We start from the raw sequence: 22,058 nt of genomic DNA, 5'->3' as shown, positions 1-22,058 counted from the left end.
TTCTGAGAAGGCTGCCTCCAAGTCATAATGACTGTCAATTCAGTCAAGTCGAAGAGCCAAAAGCAATCAGCAAAGTTGCAGCATGCCCCTACCCCTACCTTTCTCTTTGTATTTAAATACATTTCTAAATGTGAACAGTGGCTGTGCTCAAGGGTTGACTGAACGACACACTGCAGTCAGATAGGGTAACTTAAATGGATATACATATTCTGTGACCCTGGAGACAGCCCCACCACAACAAAGCCAGGTGAACTGAAAACCAGAAGCAGAACTGCTGATGAGAAAGCAGACTGAAGCTCTAACGGCAAACAAGACCCTATCCACTGCCTGTCTCAATAAATAGCACTGTGAAGATTTCTCCTCACAAGCGATGCTTCTACAGTTTCTGGAAACTCGTTTACTATAACTTCTCCAGTGTCCTGGCTGTTGTCATCATCACACACATCACTGTGCCAAAGCCATACCTCAGTTTCTCACCACCACTCTTTTCCTTAACGTCTGCAGTCACTAGCTGCCACCCTCTCATTTTGTTTTGTTTTGTTTCTCAAGACAGGGTTTCTCTGAGTAACCTTGACTACCCTGGAACTCACTCTGTAGACCAGTCTTGAACTTAGAGATCTGCCTGCCTCTGCCTCCCAAATTCTGGAAGTAAAGGCATGCTCTATCACCACCCAGCCCCAGTCATTTGAGAGTATGCAAAGACTATGCTTATATGCTCATCTTCATATCTTTTCTTCATTTGTAGAAGGAAGGACTATATTAGATGTCGCAAATATCTCTTTACATGGTCAACAATACCTGCTACCATGCCTTGACACATGGGTGAAGCAAGGCTCTACTGAAAATTGTTTTTATTACACTTATTTATCATGGGTATTATTATGTGTGGATGTGTGCACACCTTGGAGTTTCTGACAGTCAGAGGACAATTGGAGGATTCCATTTTCCCATTTCATCTTGTGGATCCCAGAGATCCAGCTCAAGTTTTCAGCTTAGGCAGCAATAGCCCTTATTCACTAAGCCATTTTGTCAGCCCTAAATTCCTAATTTTAAAAATAGAAAATTAATTTCTCCAGTGGAATCATTGAGGCATGATGTGGGCCTTTCTAATGTAAAGCAATGTTTACTGACACCGCTTGCTCCAGCTCATATTGTTTGTCTTTAGTTTATGGTGAACAGTAGATGCTCAAACAGCCATAATTAGCTTCAGTTTTTATCAGTCTTATTAGCAGTGAGGAAACTTTGCAGATGGAATGTTTGAGGCAGAGAGAACTAGCATTAGACTAAGATCCTGCTGAAATTCAAGGACCCAGTAAAGAAACTTGGCCTGCAAAGTCCTTTGCAAGGGCAGTGAAAGGTCTCAGAAGTGGCCTCAGAAGCAAGTCCATCTAGTTTCTCCTGCCCAAGTGTCTCTTCCCCTTAGAATGAGTTACAGAGAGCTGCATTCCTTTCATCCAAGGCAGGTTAGAGAAACTTAACTGCATCCTCTCAGCTACTATTCTAACTTTTCTTTACCTTCCTCCATAGAGATGCTATTTGGCTGTCCCTAGCAGCACAGCCTCGCAATCCCAGCTGCTTAGGGGGCTGAAGTAGGAAGATTCCAAGTCAGATATTTACTTGAACTACAAAGCAGTTCAAAGCCACCTGGGTAACTTAGCAAGACCTTGTCTCAAAACAGAAAGTAAAATCACAGTAACAAGAGGAGCTAGGGATGTACAGATGAGTGCAAGAGCAGTTGTTTGGCATGTGTAAGGCCTTAGACTCAGCCCCAGTAACAGGATAAAAGAGTATTTATGAATTTAAAATAACAGAGAGTGTCTGAAAGTTCGTACTCCATGTTTGACTTTATGAAAATGATGGGATCATATGGCAATACAAGAATAACCATCAAGGTTAAGAAAAAAGCACCTGTTTGTATCCTAGGGAAAATTACTATGGCATTACTAAATGAATATGCACTTCCGCAAGCTTTCAAATGTTTAACAGGTGACATTTAATAGTAAGGAAACTAAATGCTTAAATAGAAAGGAGCAGACACACCTGGGCAGGTCTGCAAGCGCCGTCCTCTATTTAGCATGCAATTTCATTTCCCACATAATTAGCTTAAATGAGCTTCTAAATTTGGGTGATGTATTGCACATGTAATTAAGATTTAATTAAAAATGTTCTGTAATAAATTGTTTTCCATTTCTGACAAATCACATTAGAGAGGTAGATTTTGATTTGGAAATAGTTTTTTAAATGTGTTAATCATCTGTGCTGAAAATACGAGAAAGAAAAAAAGCAGTTCGGTTGAAAGTCATTTGAGATCTAAACAAGAAGTAAAGGGTACAGTTGGCCCTTACGTCATTAGGAAGTTTAGCTGAAGAGGATAGTTAACACTCATTCATTTTTATAAATACCAATATTCTAACCATGAACTCTAATTCTTTTTATTCTTAAAATGTACAAATACAGCTTATAAATTGTACTGAGCACTTTTACAAAGTCTAGTCTCTTAATAAAAAGTTTCAACAAGGTTTTGTAAGTACCTGCTAAATCCCGTCACAGAGATGAAACCCCTGTTGCCAGTCCAAGACAGGTTAAGCCACTGGACGAGAGCACAGCGAGCCTGTAGGAACTCCAGTGAAGCATCGTCTAGCTTTGCCCAGTATGGCTGCAGATTGAGGTGGATGTACTGCAGAGGATCGCAGCAATGCTGGTGTAGAAGTCTGCAAGTCTGTGCTAATCTACACAGGTCTGGTAGTGAAAGATGATTCAGAATCAGTTGAATGAGCTATATAAAACAGAAAGCCAAGATCATCAAGAGTGAAGAACGGTATCGCTTTTTACAAACACAGAGTGTGGTCTAATAAAGAGCAGTATCACAGTTTCAAGCAATATCTTCGCATAGTAGATAAATCAATATTCACTAAAGTGTTCAAATAGAAACAAACTACACATACATTAAACTTTACTGAATTTAAAAACTGCTCAAATTCTCAACTTAAACTGACAACTCATTTTCATACTGTACAAGCATATAAACATTGGTAATTGTTGAATAATAAAAATTTTCATGGACAACATTTTCTATACGGCAGATACTGGTTATAACAATAGAAAAGAGCTTCCACTTAGTTCTGGTGGAATCAGTAAGTAGGATGCTTTAACAGCACTGACAAAGAGAAGCCCACAGTGTTATTGAAGACCTATGAGGACCTTATTCCAGAGAGCAATATACTCCTGTCAGACAAGTGCCATTTAGAGGTGAGGGTGAAGAGAGTCTGGGGGTGAGAATGGGTTACACAGAGCTTCACTTGGATTTTATCCTGAAAGGAATGAGGGCCATGGAAAGGATTCAAACTACAGTGGCACAGTAAGCTTGCGAAAGAAAGAGAGCAGCACAGGGTACTCCAGGAGCTAATACAGAATTCTAGGAAAGGGAGACAAGAGGGACCTCTTAATTTCAATTATCTTTGAACTAGTCAGAGATTTGCTTTCCAGCTGGGGCTTTCTAAACTAGTTTTCAAAGAACAATGTTTTAAGCAGCCTAAACTGAACCAAGAATCTTAATAAAAACTGCACATTAGCTTAATGATAAAAAATCTTTAGATAAGAGAGGTTAAGTTTTTTAATTTAACATGAAGTATCAACCTGAATTTTCTCCATAAGCAATTATACCCTTTAAAATAAATGACCTTCTTCAACTTATCATGTAAACTCAATATTAATGTTAGATCAGAATTCCACTGCTTTGAGTCAAATGTTCTAAAATTCAGATGAACAATATAATCTTTAAAATAAGTTTCAAGATTATAAAACAAGAGCAGTTGCTGATTAACATACTGTATCTAATAAGGCTTGCTATTTATTTTTAGCATTTAAACTAGGCTATAAAAATGACTTCAGGATGTTTGCATGCCTGCATATGTACTTATAAAAATGGAAATAAAAACTATTCATATAAAAGCTGAAATATTCTATTTGACCAATACTTAGTCCATTTTCTAGACATTATCTAGACTTCTCCTGTGCCCATCTTATATAGCTTTCTAAAATCCAGTTTTACCAAACAAACAAAATCCAAAACCACTAAGTGAGCAAGAACCCTCCTCACCCTCCACGATGATGTGGTAGCTGATCACCTGTCCCTAAGCACAAATCCCATCATTTCAGGTCAGCTCAAATCGCCCCTTCTCCTGCAGTACTTCTTAGCAGTTCCCCACCCCCATCCTCAACTTGCTCAATGGCTTGAAGTACCCATGATGCATTCAACAAGAGCCCAGTCTCCTTCAGTGAAAAGTACCACTGAAGAATCCCTATCATATGTCATGCATTGTTGACTTCCATGACTCCCATGAGAGGCCTCATCCTTTCTGAGAAGTGGATAGATAGGAGGGGGGTAAGGAAGGAGATGGGAGGAGAGAAGGGAAGGAAACTGTGGCTGGCCCATAAAATAAATTTTAAAAATTAATTTTAAAAGAATCCATATCATAATCAAACATCTTAATAAATTTCCATCATCCAGATAACCCTGTAGACATATATAAGCAAAAATATGCAGTTAAAAAATTAGAAAAGTCAAACGCAGAAGAAATGCGGAAATGAGGTAACCCCTCCCTCCAAACATATACATGCATCAGAGAAAAGCACCATTAACACTTTTTTTTCCCATCTCTTCCAGATAAATGAACTGTTCTTGGGTATGCACTAAAAGAATGAGACTATGCTTGTTGTTTAGCATCTTGCTTTTATATTCAATGACATACTCTGTAAGTCTTTATCTGTATAAACGGACCCACCTTATTCCATTTTACACACATAACACAATAACAATAAAATAGTTGTTTATTGATGTATTTCCTGCTGTTTTCTTATTACAAATAATACTGCAATATCATTGTGTGTATGTATTATGTATGCATGTTCATCCTGGCAAACTGGCAAATATATCTTGAGAGTAAGTTACACACATTTAAAAGTTGTTCTGAGTGTTCACATCAATCTATATATTCATAGTGCATACACGTATCCATTCACCTATGTACTTGACAATACTGATATTAAAATGTTGCCATTCTGAAAGGCAGAGAAGTGGGACCATACTGAACTGTCTTTATCCCTCCAGCCCTCTTCCTCATCATCTACCACCTCCTCTTCATAGTCCCTTTTATTTTTGCTATTGCTGCTACTTACAGAAATTTAATCCCAAGTGTTTTCTTCTTTCCTCTTGGTCTATTCAAGGACTCAGCTATTTATCTACCTATCACCTCTCCCATTTCATTAATCTTCAATGAGAACTGAGTCTACTATAATTTTAGCGTGTATATTAGAATCAAAGTGAGAATCATGATCACTTTTCCAGAATTTTCTTCATTATTTTCATTTTTCTTAGGTGAACTTTTCATATAAAAAAATCTTTTTATATTTCAATTGGGACTTACTAAGTACAAAACTTTTAGAAAAGCTGATGCTGTCTTTGTGGGATCCACATGTATGTGGATAAACATGCATGATACTTTTGTCTTAGTTTGTCTTTCTACTCAAAGGCATGGTATGACTTAACATTTAATAATCTTTTATGGTCTAGACATTTCTAAAGCTATGGATATTTATCTATTACTGTGCAACTGTCAACTTACTTTTATTTCCTAATTCTCCTGAATATTCTAATATGTAATCATCTTGTCTGCAAATGATTTCATAGCTTACTTTACAAAAGTTACACCTTTTATATGCCTCATGTCTACAGTATTAACTAGAACTTTCACAATGGTATTAAGTAATGTTTTTAGATCCAATTTAATTCTGATACCCAATATAGCATCCTGAGAAAATATCAAAATATAAAAAAGAATGAAAAGTCACAAAAACCATGACACTAACATTTGAAGAAGCTCTTTTGGAGTTTGATTAAATAAAATGACAGATTTTAGACTAAATAGCCACCGCTCTTAATCATTGCTAATGTAGTATCTAATGTCTATCAAGCTGTGTCCATAGCGACATCTTAGCATGAAGTTCCTTTAGGGGATCACAATGAACAGAGGATGTGATGTGTTCAAAGGGATTCCAAACACAGCTATCTCCCTGCTCTTGCACCTCTGTCTACTCCATGAGACTGCTCAGCCTGTTTTGCAGAACTGATGTTTTCTGTGAAACCCTTTTCCTTACACCTAATCAGTGCCCCTTCAAGAATACAGCTTCTGTCTCCTGGCTTCTTCTAGAGAGTGTGTTGCATCATGTATTTGAAACTCTATACAGGCTCTTACCGTTTACTGTACAAAGAAGTTAAAATTTCACAATCCACTCCACAGAGACCTTCTGACTCTACTGAAGCTCCCATTGCTTCCTTTCACTGAAAAAGATTACACCTACAAAAAATTTACACACACCCTCTCTCCCATTTATACCTTTGTTTTTTTTTTTGTTTTTTTCTAGACAGGGTTTCTCTGTGTAGTCCTGACTGCCTGGAACTCACTCTGTAGACCAGGCTGGCTTCAAACTCATAGAGATCCACCTGACTTTGTCTCCAAGAATGTTGGGATTAAAGGCATGCCCTACCACCACCCAGCTCATTTATATATGCTTAATTATGAAATAATGCACATATATAAAATTGCCTGAATATTATGGGAAATTTCTGGAATATTACCTATTATTCTATAGCCTTTTTTCCCATTCAAAAAGTTATACAAAAGTGTAAAGCATAACATTATAATCATGCATCTCCTCTAGACTTTTAACATATTATTTAACTAATTCTAAAGTATCCATGACCCCATCTCAACCAATTTTGCTAAGCATTGGAGAAACACAGCACCCTGAAGATCACTGGCTGGAAGGAGACTCTGCAAAGCTCTTGGCAAACTCTGAGGATGCTCTTTGGCGCAGTGGAACAGGATGTTCTGCAATGCAAGAGTGGCCCTACTGTTCTTCTCATCTCTGAATAGTCACTTCTCTCTGTCTCCATCATTCCTTTTAATGCTACAAGCTAGGTATTTTATCAAGTTTGGATAAAAGTAAAAATTATTTAAAATATATTAAATCTAAATTCCTATTTTAACAGCTTTTGGAAGTAGGTAAGAATGGAAAACAACTCACTTTCTAGAGGTGAATGCTGCCAAACAGATCTCAAGGAGCAGCATTATCACCATCTACGTCCCTCTCTCCCAAATCAATCTTCCCATGTAGCCTCCCTCTCCAGCTAAGATATTAATGATCTTGCTTAATCTGTGCTGTTTCTGTCCAGAAAGGCCTGGGTGAAACCTTGGGTCCGTGCCTCCCGACTGACACTGCAGACCCTTAAACTCTCTACCTAACAACTTTAGCCACTTTACACAGCAGCTTAACTCTTAACTACTCAACAGATGGAGGTGCTATGACTCCTTGACATTCAAGAGGCTAACTAATCATTCCATGCAAGTTTAGCTACTAGTATCATTATACTGAAAAGTAAAATGTCCATCTATTTATAAGAATGATATCTAGATGGGTTATTTGGATCTAAAATTGTCATTAAAAAAGATCATGTTTTATTGTAACAACACACAGTTTTCAAAAAAAACCATAAATGCCAGGTCTACCTGGCTCCAGGGCATTAGAAGCAGCTGGGGAGAGATTTTGGGGGTCACGTTTCTACAGAATATTCCTGGCATTTGATGTCTAGAGGCAGGGAGGACAAATAACCACAGAAAGTCCCAAAGAGACACACTGAAAACAAGATATCAAACAGGAATTTCTAATAAAAAGAACACTGGGTCAGTCGAGATCAAAATTTGTAGTTTGAATATAGACTAGAGCTCGTAAAGAAGATGATCCTCAGGGAAGCTGTGGCTATTAAGTGGGATAAACATTCACCTGCTGATCTGCAGTCTAACAGGTATAACGTCAAGCACATATTGCTCTACTACACCACTAAGAAAAGTACAGTACAGTTTATTATTGGTGTATGTTCTGGGCTCTGACTAAGTACTGACAGAACAACACACATTGATGTCAATTCAAAACAAAGGGAAATTTATTTAAAATAAATTTCTTTAGTTTTTTTCCATACTGAAATCTCTAAAATATCAGGTTTTATGTGTCTCACCAATGCTGATACCTAGCAAAAATAAGCAGTCATTTCAGCATTAAAACTCTGTAGTGCTATACTCAATATTGCAACTACTTTTGGCTTACCTCATATGGTAGTTTATCAAAATACCCATTATTTGGCCCATCCCCAAGGGCAGCACTGCTAAACTTTTTGTTAAGGCCATCCATTCCACAGCCGTCCTTTTCTTCATAGTCATCTTCTAGATCATTCATGTCAACAAGGGAAGTCTTGAGAGAGAGTAGGGGCTTGTCCTTCGTACCATGGAGCACAACTGCATCTAATTCGGTGTAATAATCCAGAAGAGAACTATTTACTTCCAGTCGTATAAGATTTGTGGGGAAATTTATCTGCTTAATACAAGGTTTAAACTGGCGAGCCTGGGAAGCATTCACCTTCGTAGGTCTCTCTGACCAAAGAATCTCCCACCTGCCAAAGAAAGAAACGCCGCTGCAGTTTAGAATGAGGTCTGCTGGTGCTGCTAGTGTGCATCCCCGACCCAACTCATACAGTGTGAAACAAAGGAAAAACAGAGTGAACAGAGTCAAACACAGAGTCACTTCAAAAAAAATTAAAAATACTAAATGTCAGATAGCTCTACTTAAAATATTTTGACAAGCCCTCCAAATTTTGGTTGCATTTTTCCCAAAATTTCACATTGGCTAAAGATGAGAATCAACAGTTAAAGGTATCTGAAGAACCAAATTCAGTATTACAGAATGATAAACACTGAGAGAGAAGACACACAGAGGACAAAGTGTCCGCTGTGCACATCCTCCAAGTCAGGAGCAAAGCTGATCCTTTTACGTAATAAAGGTCTCCTCTCCAGCATTTCTATTTTTGTTACTAGCCTCTTACAAAACTCAAAATTCCATGTTCCTTTTGTGTACAGGAGTGCATGTGTGTGTGGAGGCCGGAGATAACCATGAGTATCATTCCTCAATCACCACCCACTTTATTCTGTTTAGTTTTTAATCACCGTCTCCATTTCTGCCCACACTGAGCTCACAAGTGCACACCACCATGCCCGGCAGAGTTCTGGGAATGAAACTGGGGTCCTCAGAACTTTACTGACTGAGTCATCTCCTTAGCCTTCAAGCAATGTTTTCCTGTTCTTGAAATTCAGTCATTAAATCCTTTCCAGATTTCATGAAACTGTCTCATATGCCCTTAACCTGAATAGTCATTTAATTATTCTTTTAGCCATACCTATATCCCTAATATGTAGCAAGTATCTAACAAATAACAAAAGAATAACATCCTCCCTGTCCTCACAATAGGGCTCCCACTTCTCCGGCAAACTATCCTTATGCTTTTCTCAGCACATTTATAACTAGCTTGAGTCTAAGCTCATTCCAATGGAATGTCCAAGGCACTTCTATTACTACCCCATGTCCAAACAAGTCTTCTTACAAAATTTTTCTCCAAAATCCACGTCTCATGCCCAGTTCTGCACAACACCTACAGCGGCCTCCCCTCCCTCTTTGTCCTCATTCCCAGAAAACTAAGCAGACCCCACCACCTCCTCCTAGCCCATCCCCATTCCTGAACGTCAGCTCCATAAGTCTAAAATTAATTAATTAATTAATTAAATTAAAATAAATTAAATTAGAATTACACCAGACTTCTCAGAGGATAGATGTGCTGCAGATTCTAAGAAACTATAGTTGCCAGCACAGATTACTATATCCACCAAAACTTTTAGTCACCAGAGATGGAGAAAAAAAGACATTAAATGATAAAACCAAATTTAATCAGGATCAAAATAATATAAAAGCAGCCATGCTAGAAGAAAAAAATCTAACCAAAAGAGGTTAACTACATAAAAGAAAAGAGAGAAAAAGAATAATAAGAAAAAAGGAAATAAATAATCTCAGACAAGCAATGTCAAAAAGGGAAACACACACACACATACACACACACACACACATAACCACCATCATCACTATCACCACCACCACCACCAACAACAACAATAAATAACAGTAATTGACAATCATTGGTCACTGATATGTCTCAACGTCGAAGGTCTCACCTCCCCAATAAAAAGAAACACACAGACCACAGACTAACAGAATGCATGTGAAAAAGGTATCCATCCTGCCGGGCGGTGGTGGCGCACGCCTTTAATCCCAGCACTCGGGAGGCAGAGGCAGGCGGATCTCTGTGAGTTCGAGACCATCCTGGTCTACAGAGCTAGTTCCAGGACAGGCTCCAAAACCACAGAGAAACCCTGTCTCGAAAAAGCAAAAAAAAAAAAAAAAGGTATCCATCCTTCTGCTGCATCCAAGAAACACATCGTAACATCAAGGACAGACATTACCTCAGAGTGAAATGATGGGAAAAGATTACAAATAAACAGATCGAAGAAGAAAGCTGTTGCAGCAATCTTAATTTAGGACAAAATAAACTTTAATCAGAAGAGATAGTGAAGGATACTACATACTCATCAAAGGAAAAATTCATCAAGAGAACATTTCAATTCTTAATATCTATGCCCCAAACACAAGAACACTCAAATTCATAACAGAAATACTACTATAATTTAAATCACATATTGACCCTTATACACACTGATGGATATTTTTGGTTGCCTATTTGGCTACATCTGGAATGAACTATTCCAGAAATGGAGGGCACACCTGTGAGAGACTTTTTGCTTGGTTTGAAGTGAGTGAATTCACTTCTAGTTGGGACATTTAAGAAAAACCTTTGATCTGGAGGTTGAGGCAGAGAAACACACTTGCCTTTAATTTGGATCTTGAGAGGAGAAAACACACCTTTAATCTGGTTACACTTTCTGCTCGAAGTCTATATTGAGACATGGAATAAAGAAGCATTTGCTCTTTCCCTGATTGCCCTCACCTTGCTAGTAAATCCATTCCTTTACTAGCATTAGAGCCTACTTCTTTGGATTCTAGAATGCACTGAAGACCAAGCCAGTCTTCTGGACTGAGCAACTTCTAGATTCTTAGACTTTTGTTCATAGTCAGTCAATGCTGGATTAGTTTGGCCACAGCTTGTAAGTCATTCTAATAATTCCTCTCTCTCTCTCTCTCTACACACACACACACACACAAACACACACACACACACAAAGAAATTCATTCTGTATGTTCTCCTACCCTAGAGAACCCTGACTAACATACACACACACTGATGGTGGAAGGAGACTTCAATACCCTACTCTGTTCAACAGACAGGTCATCCAGACAAAAGCTAAGTAGAGAGATGCTGGAGCTAACTGATACTATAAACCAAACTAACAGAATATTTCACCCAAACACAACAGAATATACCTTCTTTTCAGGACCTCAAGAAACTTTCTCCAAAACTGACCACAAATTCAGGCACAAAATGAATCTCAATAGATACAAGAAAACTGAAATAATACCCGGTATTTATTACCGTGGATTAGAGCTGGATAACAACAACAGCAGGAAAAAAAATTTACAAACTCATGGAAACTAAACAACTCATTACTGAATGAAAAATGGGTCAAGACAAATTAAGAAAGAACTTAAAGACTTTCTAAAATTCAATGAAAATAAATACACAGCATACTCAAACTTATGGGACATAATAAAGGAAGTTCTAAAAGACAAATTCACAGCACTAAATGCCTACATAAAGATTTAGAGAGATCTTGGCCTTTTCTCCTGCAACTTTGGTGGAACTCTGAAACACAGCTTGCTCCAATTCTGAGGGCACTTAAGAGCTTGCTCCAATACTGAGGGGAATTAAGAGGTGAGTGAATAGCCATGTGGCAGGACACCCCACTCTCTAAGCCCTCCACAGTGGGACAAAACCCCAGGCCCCTTCCCCCAACTCCCTCAGCTTTTCCAGACAGTCAGCAGGAAAGTTCTCTGCAGAAGGCTCCCCCAGTACCCAACCCCATCCACCGGACCCTACAAACTACTAGTCCCATCCCACCCCCAAACTCGCCTATCTTCCTGTAACCTCAGTGGAACTCTGAAACATAGCTTGCTACAATTCTAAGGAGACTAAGAGCTTGTTACAATACAGAGAGGACCAAGAGCTTGCTATAATACTAAGGGGACCAAGAGCTTGCTACAACACTAAGGGGGTCTAGAGAGAGGACCAAGAGAGAAAACCAGGAAAGAAGAAAAGAGAGCAGACTTAGAGAGACCTCAGAGGTTTCCTGAGACACAGACATTGACAGTACAGAGCAGACTAAAAAAATTCCCAAACACTCAGACAGCCACTGCAAGGATTGAACCAAAATGCAAAGACACTGCCGGCCTCATTTGAAGAAAAAGATGGGTAAGCGCCAATGCAAGAATTCATCCAAAAACCTAAAAAGCAACATGGTATCACCAGAACCCAGTGGTCACCTAACAGGAAGACTTAATTATCCCAACCCAGAAGCAGCAGAAGAAAACAACTTTAAATGTAACTTTATTAAAAAGGAAATGAAAAACTCACTTAAAGAAATGGAGGAAAGATAAAAAAAATTGGAAGAAATTAATAAATCCCTCAAAGAAACTTAAGGAAACCAAGAAAAAACAATCAAACAGTTCAAGACTTGAAGACTGAAATAGAGGCAATAAAGAAAACACAAACTGAGGGAATTCTGGATATGGAAAATCTGAGAAACAAACAGGAACTACAGAGATAAGTATAACCAACAGAATACAAGAGATAGAAGAAGGAAGCTCAGGTATTGAAGATATTGCAGAGGAAATAGACTCATTAATCAAAGAAAACATTAAATCCAACAAATCCTTACCACAAAACACCTAGGAAATCTGGGACAACATGAAAAGATCAAACCTAAGACTAAAATGGGTAGAAAAGAAGAACTCCAGCTCAAAGGCACAGAAAATATATTCTACAAAATCATAAAAGAAAACTTTCCCAACCTAAAGAGGGATATCCCTATGAAGGTACACAAAGCTTATAGAACACCAAACAGACTAGATCAAAAAAAGTTCCCTCATCATATAATAATCAAAATGCAAAACCATACAGAATAAAGAAAGAATATTAAGAGGAAAGACGACAAGTAACATATAAAGGTAGACCTATAAGAATTTCACGACTTCTTAATGGAAACCACAAAAGCCAGAAGGTCCTGGGCTGATCTGCTGCAGACACTAAGAAACCATGGATGCAAGCCAAGACTACTATACCCAGCAAAACTTTCAATCACCATTGATGGAGAAAACAAGATATTCAATGACAAAACCAGATTTAAACAATATGTATCCACAAACCCAACCTTACAGAAAGTACTAGAAGGAAAACCCCAACACAAGGAAGCTAATAAAACACAGATATCTGATAACCCCCCCCCACCAGCATAACCCAAAGAAGGGAAACACACAAACACTACTACCAAAAGATAACCGGAGTTAACAACCACTGGTCATTAATATCTCTTAATATCAATGGACTCAATTCACCTATAAAAAGACCCAAACTAAAAAAAAAAACTCTAATAAAAAACTCCTACAGCTGATAAATACCATCAGTGATGTGGCAGGATACAAAACCAACTCAAAAAAATCAGTAGCCCTCTTATATACAAATGATAAAGAAGCTGAGAGGGAAATCAGAGAAACATCACCTTTCACAATATCCACAAATAACACAAAATATTCTGAGGTAACACTAACCAAAGAAGTGAAAGACCTATTCAATAAGAACTTTAATCTTTGAAGAACAACATTGAAAAAGATACCAGAAAATGGAAAGATCTCCCATGCTCTTGGGTGGGTAGAATCAACATAGTAAAAAATGGCAATCTTACCAAAAGCAATTTATAGATTCAATACAATCCCCATCAAAATCACAACAAAATTCTTTACAGACCTTGAAAGAACAATAATCAACTTCATATGGAAATCAAAAAAAAAAAAAACAGAATAGCCAAAACAATCCTATACAATAAAGAAACTTCCAGAAGGATCACCATGACTGATATCAATCTCTACTATAGAGCTACAGTAAGAAAAACAACTTAGTACTGGCATAAAAACAAGGAGGTTGACCAATGGAATTGAGTTGAAGACCCAGATATTAAATATCCATACACCTATGGACACCTGATTTTCGACAAAGAAACTAAAATTATACAATGGAAAAAAGAAAGTATCTTCAACAAATGGTGCTGACATAACTGGATGTCAATGTATAGAAGAACAGAAATAGATCCATATTTATCATCATGCACAAAACTCAAGTCCAGATGAATTAAAGACCTCAATATAAATATGACCACACTGAAACCCATAGAAGAGAAAGTGGGAAGTAGTCTTCAATACATGGCACAGGAGACTATTTCCTAAATATAACCCCAGTAGCACAGACAATAAGAGCAACAATAAATAAATGGAACCTCCTGAAACTGAGAAGCTTCTGCAAAGCAAAGGACACAGTCAATAAGACAAAAAGGCAGTTCTACTTTAAGGAAAAAAATCTTCACCATCACCACATCAGACAGAGGACTAATCTCCAAAATATATAAAGAACTCAAGAAATTAGACATCAAAATTCTAAATAACTCATTTAAAAATGGGGTACAGAACTAAGCAAAGAATTCTCAACAGAAGAATTTCAAATGGCCAAAAGATACTTAAGGACACGTTGAACTTCCTTAGCTATCAGGAAAATGCAAATCAAAACAACTCTGAGATACCATCTTGCACCTGTCAGAATGGTTAACACCAATGACAGCTTATGTGGGAGAGGATGTGGAGTAAGGGGAACACTCATCCATTGCTGGTGGGAATGCAAAGTTATACAACCACTTTTGATATCAGTGTGGCGGTTTCCCACTCATAAGTGGTTTTTAAACATAAAGCAAAGAAAACCAGCCTACAAATCACAAGCCCAAAGAACTTAGACAACAATGAGGACACTAAGAGAGACTTACATAGAGCTAATCTCATAGGAAGTAGAAAAAGATAAGATCTCCTGAATAAATTGGGGGAGGGGAGAGGCAGGGAGGGGAGCAGAGAAAAATGTAGAGTTCACTAAAAATCAATTAAAAATTAATTAATTAATGCCAAAAATCATCCTTCATGATCAAGCAGAATTCATCCCAAAGATGAAGGGATGGTTAAACATATATAAATCAATAAATGTAATCCACCATATAAACAAACTGAAAGACAAAAACTACATGATCATTTCATAAGATATAGAAAATTTCTTAAAATCAAATTCAAAACCCCTCCATTATTAAATTCCTAGAGAGATTAAGCATACAAGGGATAGGCCTAAATATAATAAAGGCAGTTTACAACAAGACTACTGCCAACATCAACTTAAATAAGAGAAACTCAAAGTAATTCCACTAAAATCAGGGTCAGGGACAAGTTAGCCCACTCTCTCCATACATAGAGGACTTATCTAAAGCATTAAGATAACTCTAGGAAATCAAGGGTATAAAATTGGTTAAAAAAAAGAAGATGAAGAAGTCAAGGTATCTTTATTTGCAGATGTATACACATTAAAGACCCTAAAAATTCCACCAATGTTTCCATATCCAACAGCTGATAAACATTTTGAGTAAAGTAGCTGGATACAGAGTAAATTTAAAAAAAAAAAACAGTACCCTCCAATATATAAATGATAAATGGACAAAGAAATCAGGGAAACAACACTTTTCACAATAGTCTCAAATAATATAAAATAGCTTGGAGTAACTCTAACCAAGGAAGCAAAGACTTCTACAATAAAAATGCCAAGTCCTTGAAGATAGAATTAAAGATATTAGAAGATGGAAAATTCTAGGATTATAGATCAGAAGTATTAATACAGTAAGAATGGCCATCCCAACAAAAGCAACCTGCAGATTCAACTTAATTTCCACCAAAATTCCAACATAATTATTTGAAAGACAGATTTTGAAAGGACAGTTCTCAACTTCATAATAAAAAAAATTCAGGATAGCATAAATGATCCTGAATAATAAAAGAACTGTATGAGACATCACCATCCCAATTTCAAGCTGTACTACAAAGTTACAGTGATAAATACTGCATGGTATTGGCACAAAAAGTTACATCAATCATTGGTATTGAATTGAAAACCCAGACATAAATCCAAACACCTATGGACACCTTATATTTATGAAGAAACACACATTAGGGTGAAAAAAAAAAAAAGACAGCATCTTCAACAAATGATGCTGGTCAAACTGGACAGCTATATGTAGAAGAATCCGAATAAAATCCCTACTTATCACCCTGCACAAAACTCAACAACCAATGCATCAAAGACCTCAACATAAAGCCAGATAAACTAAACTGGGAAGAAGAGAAAGTGGGGACAGCTTCAAATTCACTGGAACAGGAAAAGACTTTCTCGAGAACACTGTTACCACAGGCAGTAAGATCAACAATGAATAAATAAGACCTCATGACTGAGAAGTCTGCATGGCAAAGGACACTATCATACGGAAAAGCAGCAGTCAACAGTATAGGTAGAGATTTTACCAACTACACGTCTGACAGATGGCTAATATCCAAAATATATAGAGAACTCAAAAAGCTAGATATCAAAAAACAGATAAACTAATTTCAAAATGGGGTACAGTTCTAAACAGAGAATTCGCAACAGAAAAATCTCAAGTGGCTGAAAAACACTTAAAGAAATGTTCAACATCCTTAGCCATCGGAGAAATGCAAATCAAAACTATGCTGAAATTGCATCTTACGCCTGTTATAATGGCTAATGTCAATAAAATAAGTGATAGCTCATGCTTGTGAGGATGTGGAGCAGAGGGAAAACTCCTCCATTGCTGGTGGGAGTGTAAACTTGTACAGCCACTATGAAAATCAGTGTGGAGGTTCCTCATGAAGATGGAATCTATGATTCTTGAGCATATACTCAAAGAATGTTTCATCCTACCCACAGAAACACTTGCTCAACTATATTTCACTGATGCTCTATTGATAATAGCCAGAAAACGGAAAACAACCTAGATGCCCCTCAACAGGAAAATTGATCAAGAATATATGGTAAATTTGCACAAAGGATTATTACTCGGTTGCTTGAAAAAATGAAATCATGAATTTTGAGACAAATGGATGAAACTAGGAAAAAAATCATCTTGTATGGGTTGTCCCAGACCCAGAAAGACAAAATGGTATGTATTCACTTAAATGTTCTATTGCTGTGAAGAAACACTATGCCCATGGCAACTCTTATGATGGAAAGCATTTAATTGGGGCTTGCTTACAATTCAGAGATTTATCCATTATCAGCATGGTAAGAAGCATGGTAGTACACAGGAAGCAATGGTGCTGGAGAAGGAGCAGGAGAGTTCTACATCTAGATTGGCAGGCAGCAGGAAGAGAGAGTGCCAATGAACCTAAAACCCCAACATCCTCCAACAAGGCCATACCTCCTAATCCCCCTCAAGTAGTACCACTCCCTAATGACAAAGCATTCAAATATATGAGCTTTTGGGGGCCTTACCTATTCAAACTATCACATTTTATTCCCTTGACCCCACTGGCTTATAGACCTATCACAATGTAAGCATGCATTCAGACCAACTTCAAAAGTTCCTATAGTCTAAATAGTCTCAACACTGTCTAATAGACCAAAGTTCAAAGTCTCTTCTGAGACTCAAGGCAGTCTTTTAAGTGTAACCTCTGCAGAATAAAAAATATCAAAAAGTAGATCACATACTTCCAACAAGACAAAATTTTATTCTTATTTATTGTTAACTAATATCAACTGAGCATATATGTCCTGTTTTCTTTATCAGTTCATCTGTTGCTGAGCACTTAGGCTGATTCTATATTATGAACAGTGCTGCAGTGGCCATGGAAACACGACTGTTTCTGGTTAGATGATTTTGGATATGTTCCACAGTGGAATGCTCCATGGGAATTCCAGTAAACTTATCCCCAGGGGGATCAAGGACCATAAAACAAGGAACAGTAACAGGAACTTTTATAGTTCATAGACCATAATAATCACCCCTCTCTGTTATCCTTAAAAGGTTTTCTTCTGAAGATTAAAAACAAAACACATCCAATAAAAGACCTTGCATTTGTACTTAGAGACATCAGTCCAGGCCATCGCTAACTGGAAAGTAACAAGCTGCCATTCTCTGTGAAAGGTCTGGCCAATTCTGACTTGATGATAAAATCACGGTCCTTGAGCTACAAGGACAAGAGAACTGGACTTGGCAATTCATGAAACTGCTGCTTAAGCAACTTCCTTTGGCAGCAAATTCTCCCACGGCAGCCTCTGCGGCTCTCCTAACTTCACTGCATTTTAAAAGTGTTTTGAGTACTCAAAAAACAAACAAATCTCTGAGCTTTATCCCCAAATAATATAATCCCAGTTTCTTTAGCATGACATAAATTTGTTTTCTTCCCAACCTTCTTTCTCTTTCTTCCAAACTGGAAACCCGAGCTAGTCTATTCTCTGATCCTCAGCCACGGGTCACTGTGTCCTATCTCTTTTCCTTTCCTTTTAAGAAGGCACTAGGCAAAAAGCCCAAAAGACACTGAAATCTAGCAGAACTCCCTATGCTGTTGGCAAACAATGAAAATCACAAAAAATAGTAAGCTGAGCATCCAAACTGCCTAGGCTCCCCCAAAGCCAGTATGTGCAGTAGGATCAAAAACCCATTGCCATTGTTCTTGAGTTCTCAGTAGTCCTCATTGTCTGCTATGTAAGTCCGGTTTTATCCCATGCTTTTTCAGACCCAGGCTAGCTGGTCTTGGTGAATTCCCGAAAGATCATCCCCATTGTCTCAGTGTGTGGGTGCACCCCTCGCGGTCCTGAGTTCCTTGCTCGTGCTCTCCCTCCTTCTGCTCCTGATTTGGACCTTGAGATTTCTGTCCGGTGCTCCAATGTGGGTCTCTGTCTCCAATAGGAAAGCATGCCTTTTAAAGTTTTGAATGTTTGAGACTGTACAAAGTTCATTCCTGCATACAATTCCTGGACTACTCCAACACATTCTTTTACCCAAGTGTTTGTTTTAACTCCTTAAGGTCATGAAACTGGTCAATTAAAACAAGAGGCAACTGTCCAAGATATGACAATTCTCTTGACCACAAGAGAAAGGGAACTACCTTTTTACGCAAATACAAAAGCACATGAATAATTGTAAAACTGTTCTTTATTTAATATTCATGCTCATTTCATGTAAGCGACAGTAATTTGATGATAAATGGTATTCTTATTTCATTTGTCTTCTAGTGCCTATGTATTTAGAAAGTAAGTGGTCTGACAATTGTCATGTATTCTAGTTGGCAGCAGCTGACTCCTTTCTCCCGCTCCTTCCTGGTGTCTTCCAGAACACGTCCACAGTAAATAACTGCACAGGAGTAAGAATCTTCCCGTAGCTTCTAGAACACTACAGTCAAGACAGCTCTGAGAACTCAAATTCCAGAAAACCCTGTTTAAAACTTAAATCATTCTTCTGAGGTTTGCAGCCCCCAATAGCTTTGGCTCTTCTCGCTTCTTCAAACACTGATCTCACCATTGAAGGTGCTATCCTTCTCTACCGTTCTTAGCCCTGATGGAGCTACCCTCAACCCTGCATAAGTTCACTTTCTTGAAGAAGAAACTACTTGATTAGACTTCCCAGAGCCCCACACACATCAAGTTTTCCTCTGGCAAGCACATATCCCCAAAAATGTCACAGCCTCTTCCAGGATGGCCCATAAGCTCAGAACAAAAGCCATCTTTGTGTGCTTTGTTTCCAGCAAAGAAAGGATGTCCAATGAATGTTTCCCACTGTCTGAGGATACCCACCAAAATAGTAAGAGTCACTGAATCTGAGCAGAAGAACTGTAGGTATCTTTCTTTTCATTTTGTTTTTAGACAATGAAGCATCTATTAAGCTCACAGTCAGAGAAACTTAAGGAAGCCTTTTTTGAGCTTCGTGTGGAGGCTCATGTCTGTAAGCTCAGCACTTGGAATAGGAGGAAGGAGGACTGCTGTGAGTTCCAGGCCAGCTTGGGGCTAGAGTGAAACTCTCTCCAAAAACCAAACCAAAACAACATTCCTAATACGGCAGGAATAAATATTGATCTGACTCCTTTCCTCTTAATATTCACTCAAGTTTTCTGAGGAATAAAGCTAAAAAATAATCAGTAAAGCAAACCAGAGGCATCTACAAATTAAGTTTTAAAATTACACAATCTAATCAACTAAGCAGCAATGCCTGGGATCAGAGAAAAGGCTGCACGTGTTCCATAGATCTCAAACCTGTTCACAGTGTAGTAAAGAATGACAATATTATAAATAATTCTCATATGAGAAAAGATGCAAATTCTTGCTTTTTTTCTTTCTTTCAGGAAATAGCCTATATATAAAGCATTGATGGTTTTGTATTTTCATTAACAATACTGCACACAATAAATTATCAAAGCAGTTTCCAGCAATACTTGAGCTGACCTCTGTAATTGTTTCCTGGCAAAATAGGAACTTGCCTTAGAACTAAGGACAGAGACACAAGCCAGCAGTATGTCTTGGGAACTGCTCTCCACTCTGCTTTTCCTACACTAGCACTGGGGTCCCACAGTTCATTGGTACCTGTTAAAAAGGGTCTACAAACCACTCAGGTAGAATAAGCTCACAGGGCAAAGGTTTTTATCCTTTATACATGATGTTGATGTATTCTCGATACTCAGAACAACACCGAACATGACCGACACTATGGGCAATGAATGCGTAGCTAAGATTGACATAAAGATCTGAAAACTGAAGGATCAATAAGCAACAGAAGAAGAGACAAAACAATGATCAGATAAGCCAAGGAAAAGGCTATATAAATGGTTCTTAGATAAGGAAAAGATATTCCACCTCAGAGACAATGAAAGAATTTTAACAAAGGTAATAAAACGTAACATTTTCACCTAATAAATTACAAAACTATGAAACTTATTAATACTGCAAGTCTTTTGGCAAAGCAAACTTACATTTCTTGTGGAAATATAAACAGACAGGTACAGACCCTTTGGAGGGAAGTTTGGCTCCATGCATCAAAATACAAATCTGTATGCCCCCTTGGTCAAGAATTTCTTCTGAGACTCTATCCCCCACAAAGACTGACAGAAGAAGGAAGCCATGTGTGGTAACTTTATTCTCTGCATTAATCAATAATAGCAGAAGACTGGCAAAAGCTAAGTGCCTATTGGTTAAGGAGTAGTTAACAAACAGGACACACAGGGGGGACACATTCCATGCAGCTATAGGAAAGAAACAAAGGAACATTCTGCTTCATGGATACTGCTCAGGAGAGAAATAAACCAGAAACAAAATGACCTGAGTGGTAATTATTGTTTAGACAAAGAAAAATGCAAACTGTATTTGATTCCCTTCTATTTGCACTGAGAAATGAAAGAATACAAAGAAAACCTTATAAAGGGGAAGGGTGGGTTGCAGCACCTGGAGAGCACATGTATGGAAGGCTATGTTGTGGACATTCAGACAACTAACCTATGAGAGCGCATCACCTCCTCAAGGAATTATATAAAAACAAGAGTCCAGGGGTGCTCTACAGGTTAATGATATAAACAGACTGCTGGGGGAACACAGCAATTCCTTAGAAGTTAGCATTTATTTTTAAATGACTGTACAGACCGTGAAAACAGTCACCTACCATCCAGGCTAACCTCCTAAGGCATTACTCTATAGGCCTATCTTGATTGCACTTAAAAGTACGTAAAACAATTAGCATGACACTGGATTGAAACTCAGTTAGAAATACTGATACCCACTGACATGCAGATTACATCCAGTCCCCATTGTGTTAAACTATGCCTTTTCATTTATGGTAAATTCTGTGACAAGCAAATAGCATGAACTATGATCATAACGTGTGGTGTTTTAGGTAAAAAACATGCACTAAATTTTCATGTGACTGATCTCTCTTCTTCATCAGGACCTTAGTTTAAGTGACTTAAGAGGATGCTGCCAAAAAGAAAACAGAAAGAAAAAAAAAAAACACCTCCAGTACTGACACAACCCACTTCCATCC

The 22,058-nt window shown here is 37.9% G+C and overlaps 1 protein-coding gene across 3 annotated transcripts in view; it reads right to left on the bottom strand.

The window, feature by feature from the left end:
* The window catches only part of Fbxl4 (F-box and leucine rich repeat protein 4), a 76,543-nt gene that overhangs the window by 41,797 nt on the left and 12,688 nt on the right, over nt 1-22,058 (bottom strand). For all 3 annotated transcript variants that reach the window (XM_005361920.3, XM_026786775.1, XM_026786774.1), the window contains exons 4-5: nt 8,164-8,506; nt 2,532-2,776 (exon numbers count right to left, since the gene is read on the bottom strand). In XM_005361920.3, the coding sequence (XP_005361977.1) occupies nt 2,532-2,776; nt 8,164-8,506 (588 nt within the window). The remainder of the gene's footprint in view (nt 1-2,531; nt 2,777-8,163; nt 8,507-22,058) is intronic.

This window comes from Microtus ochrogaster, linkage group LG5 (assembly GCF_000317375.1).
Source record: "Microtus ochrogaster isolate Prairie Vole_2 linkage group LG5, MicOch1.0, whole genome shotgun sequence".
NCBI classification, from domain to species: Eukaryota; Metazoa; Chordata; class Mammalia; order Rodentia; family Cricetidae; genus Microtus; species Microtus ochrogaster.
The sequence above is the reverse complement of the archived record's forward strand: the minus strand, read 5'-3'. Positions and strand labels throughout refer to the sequence as shown.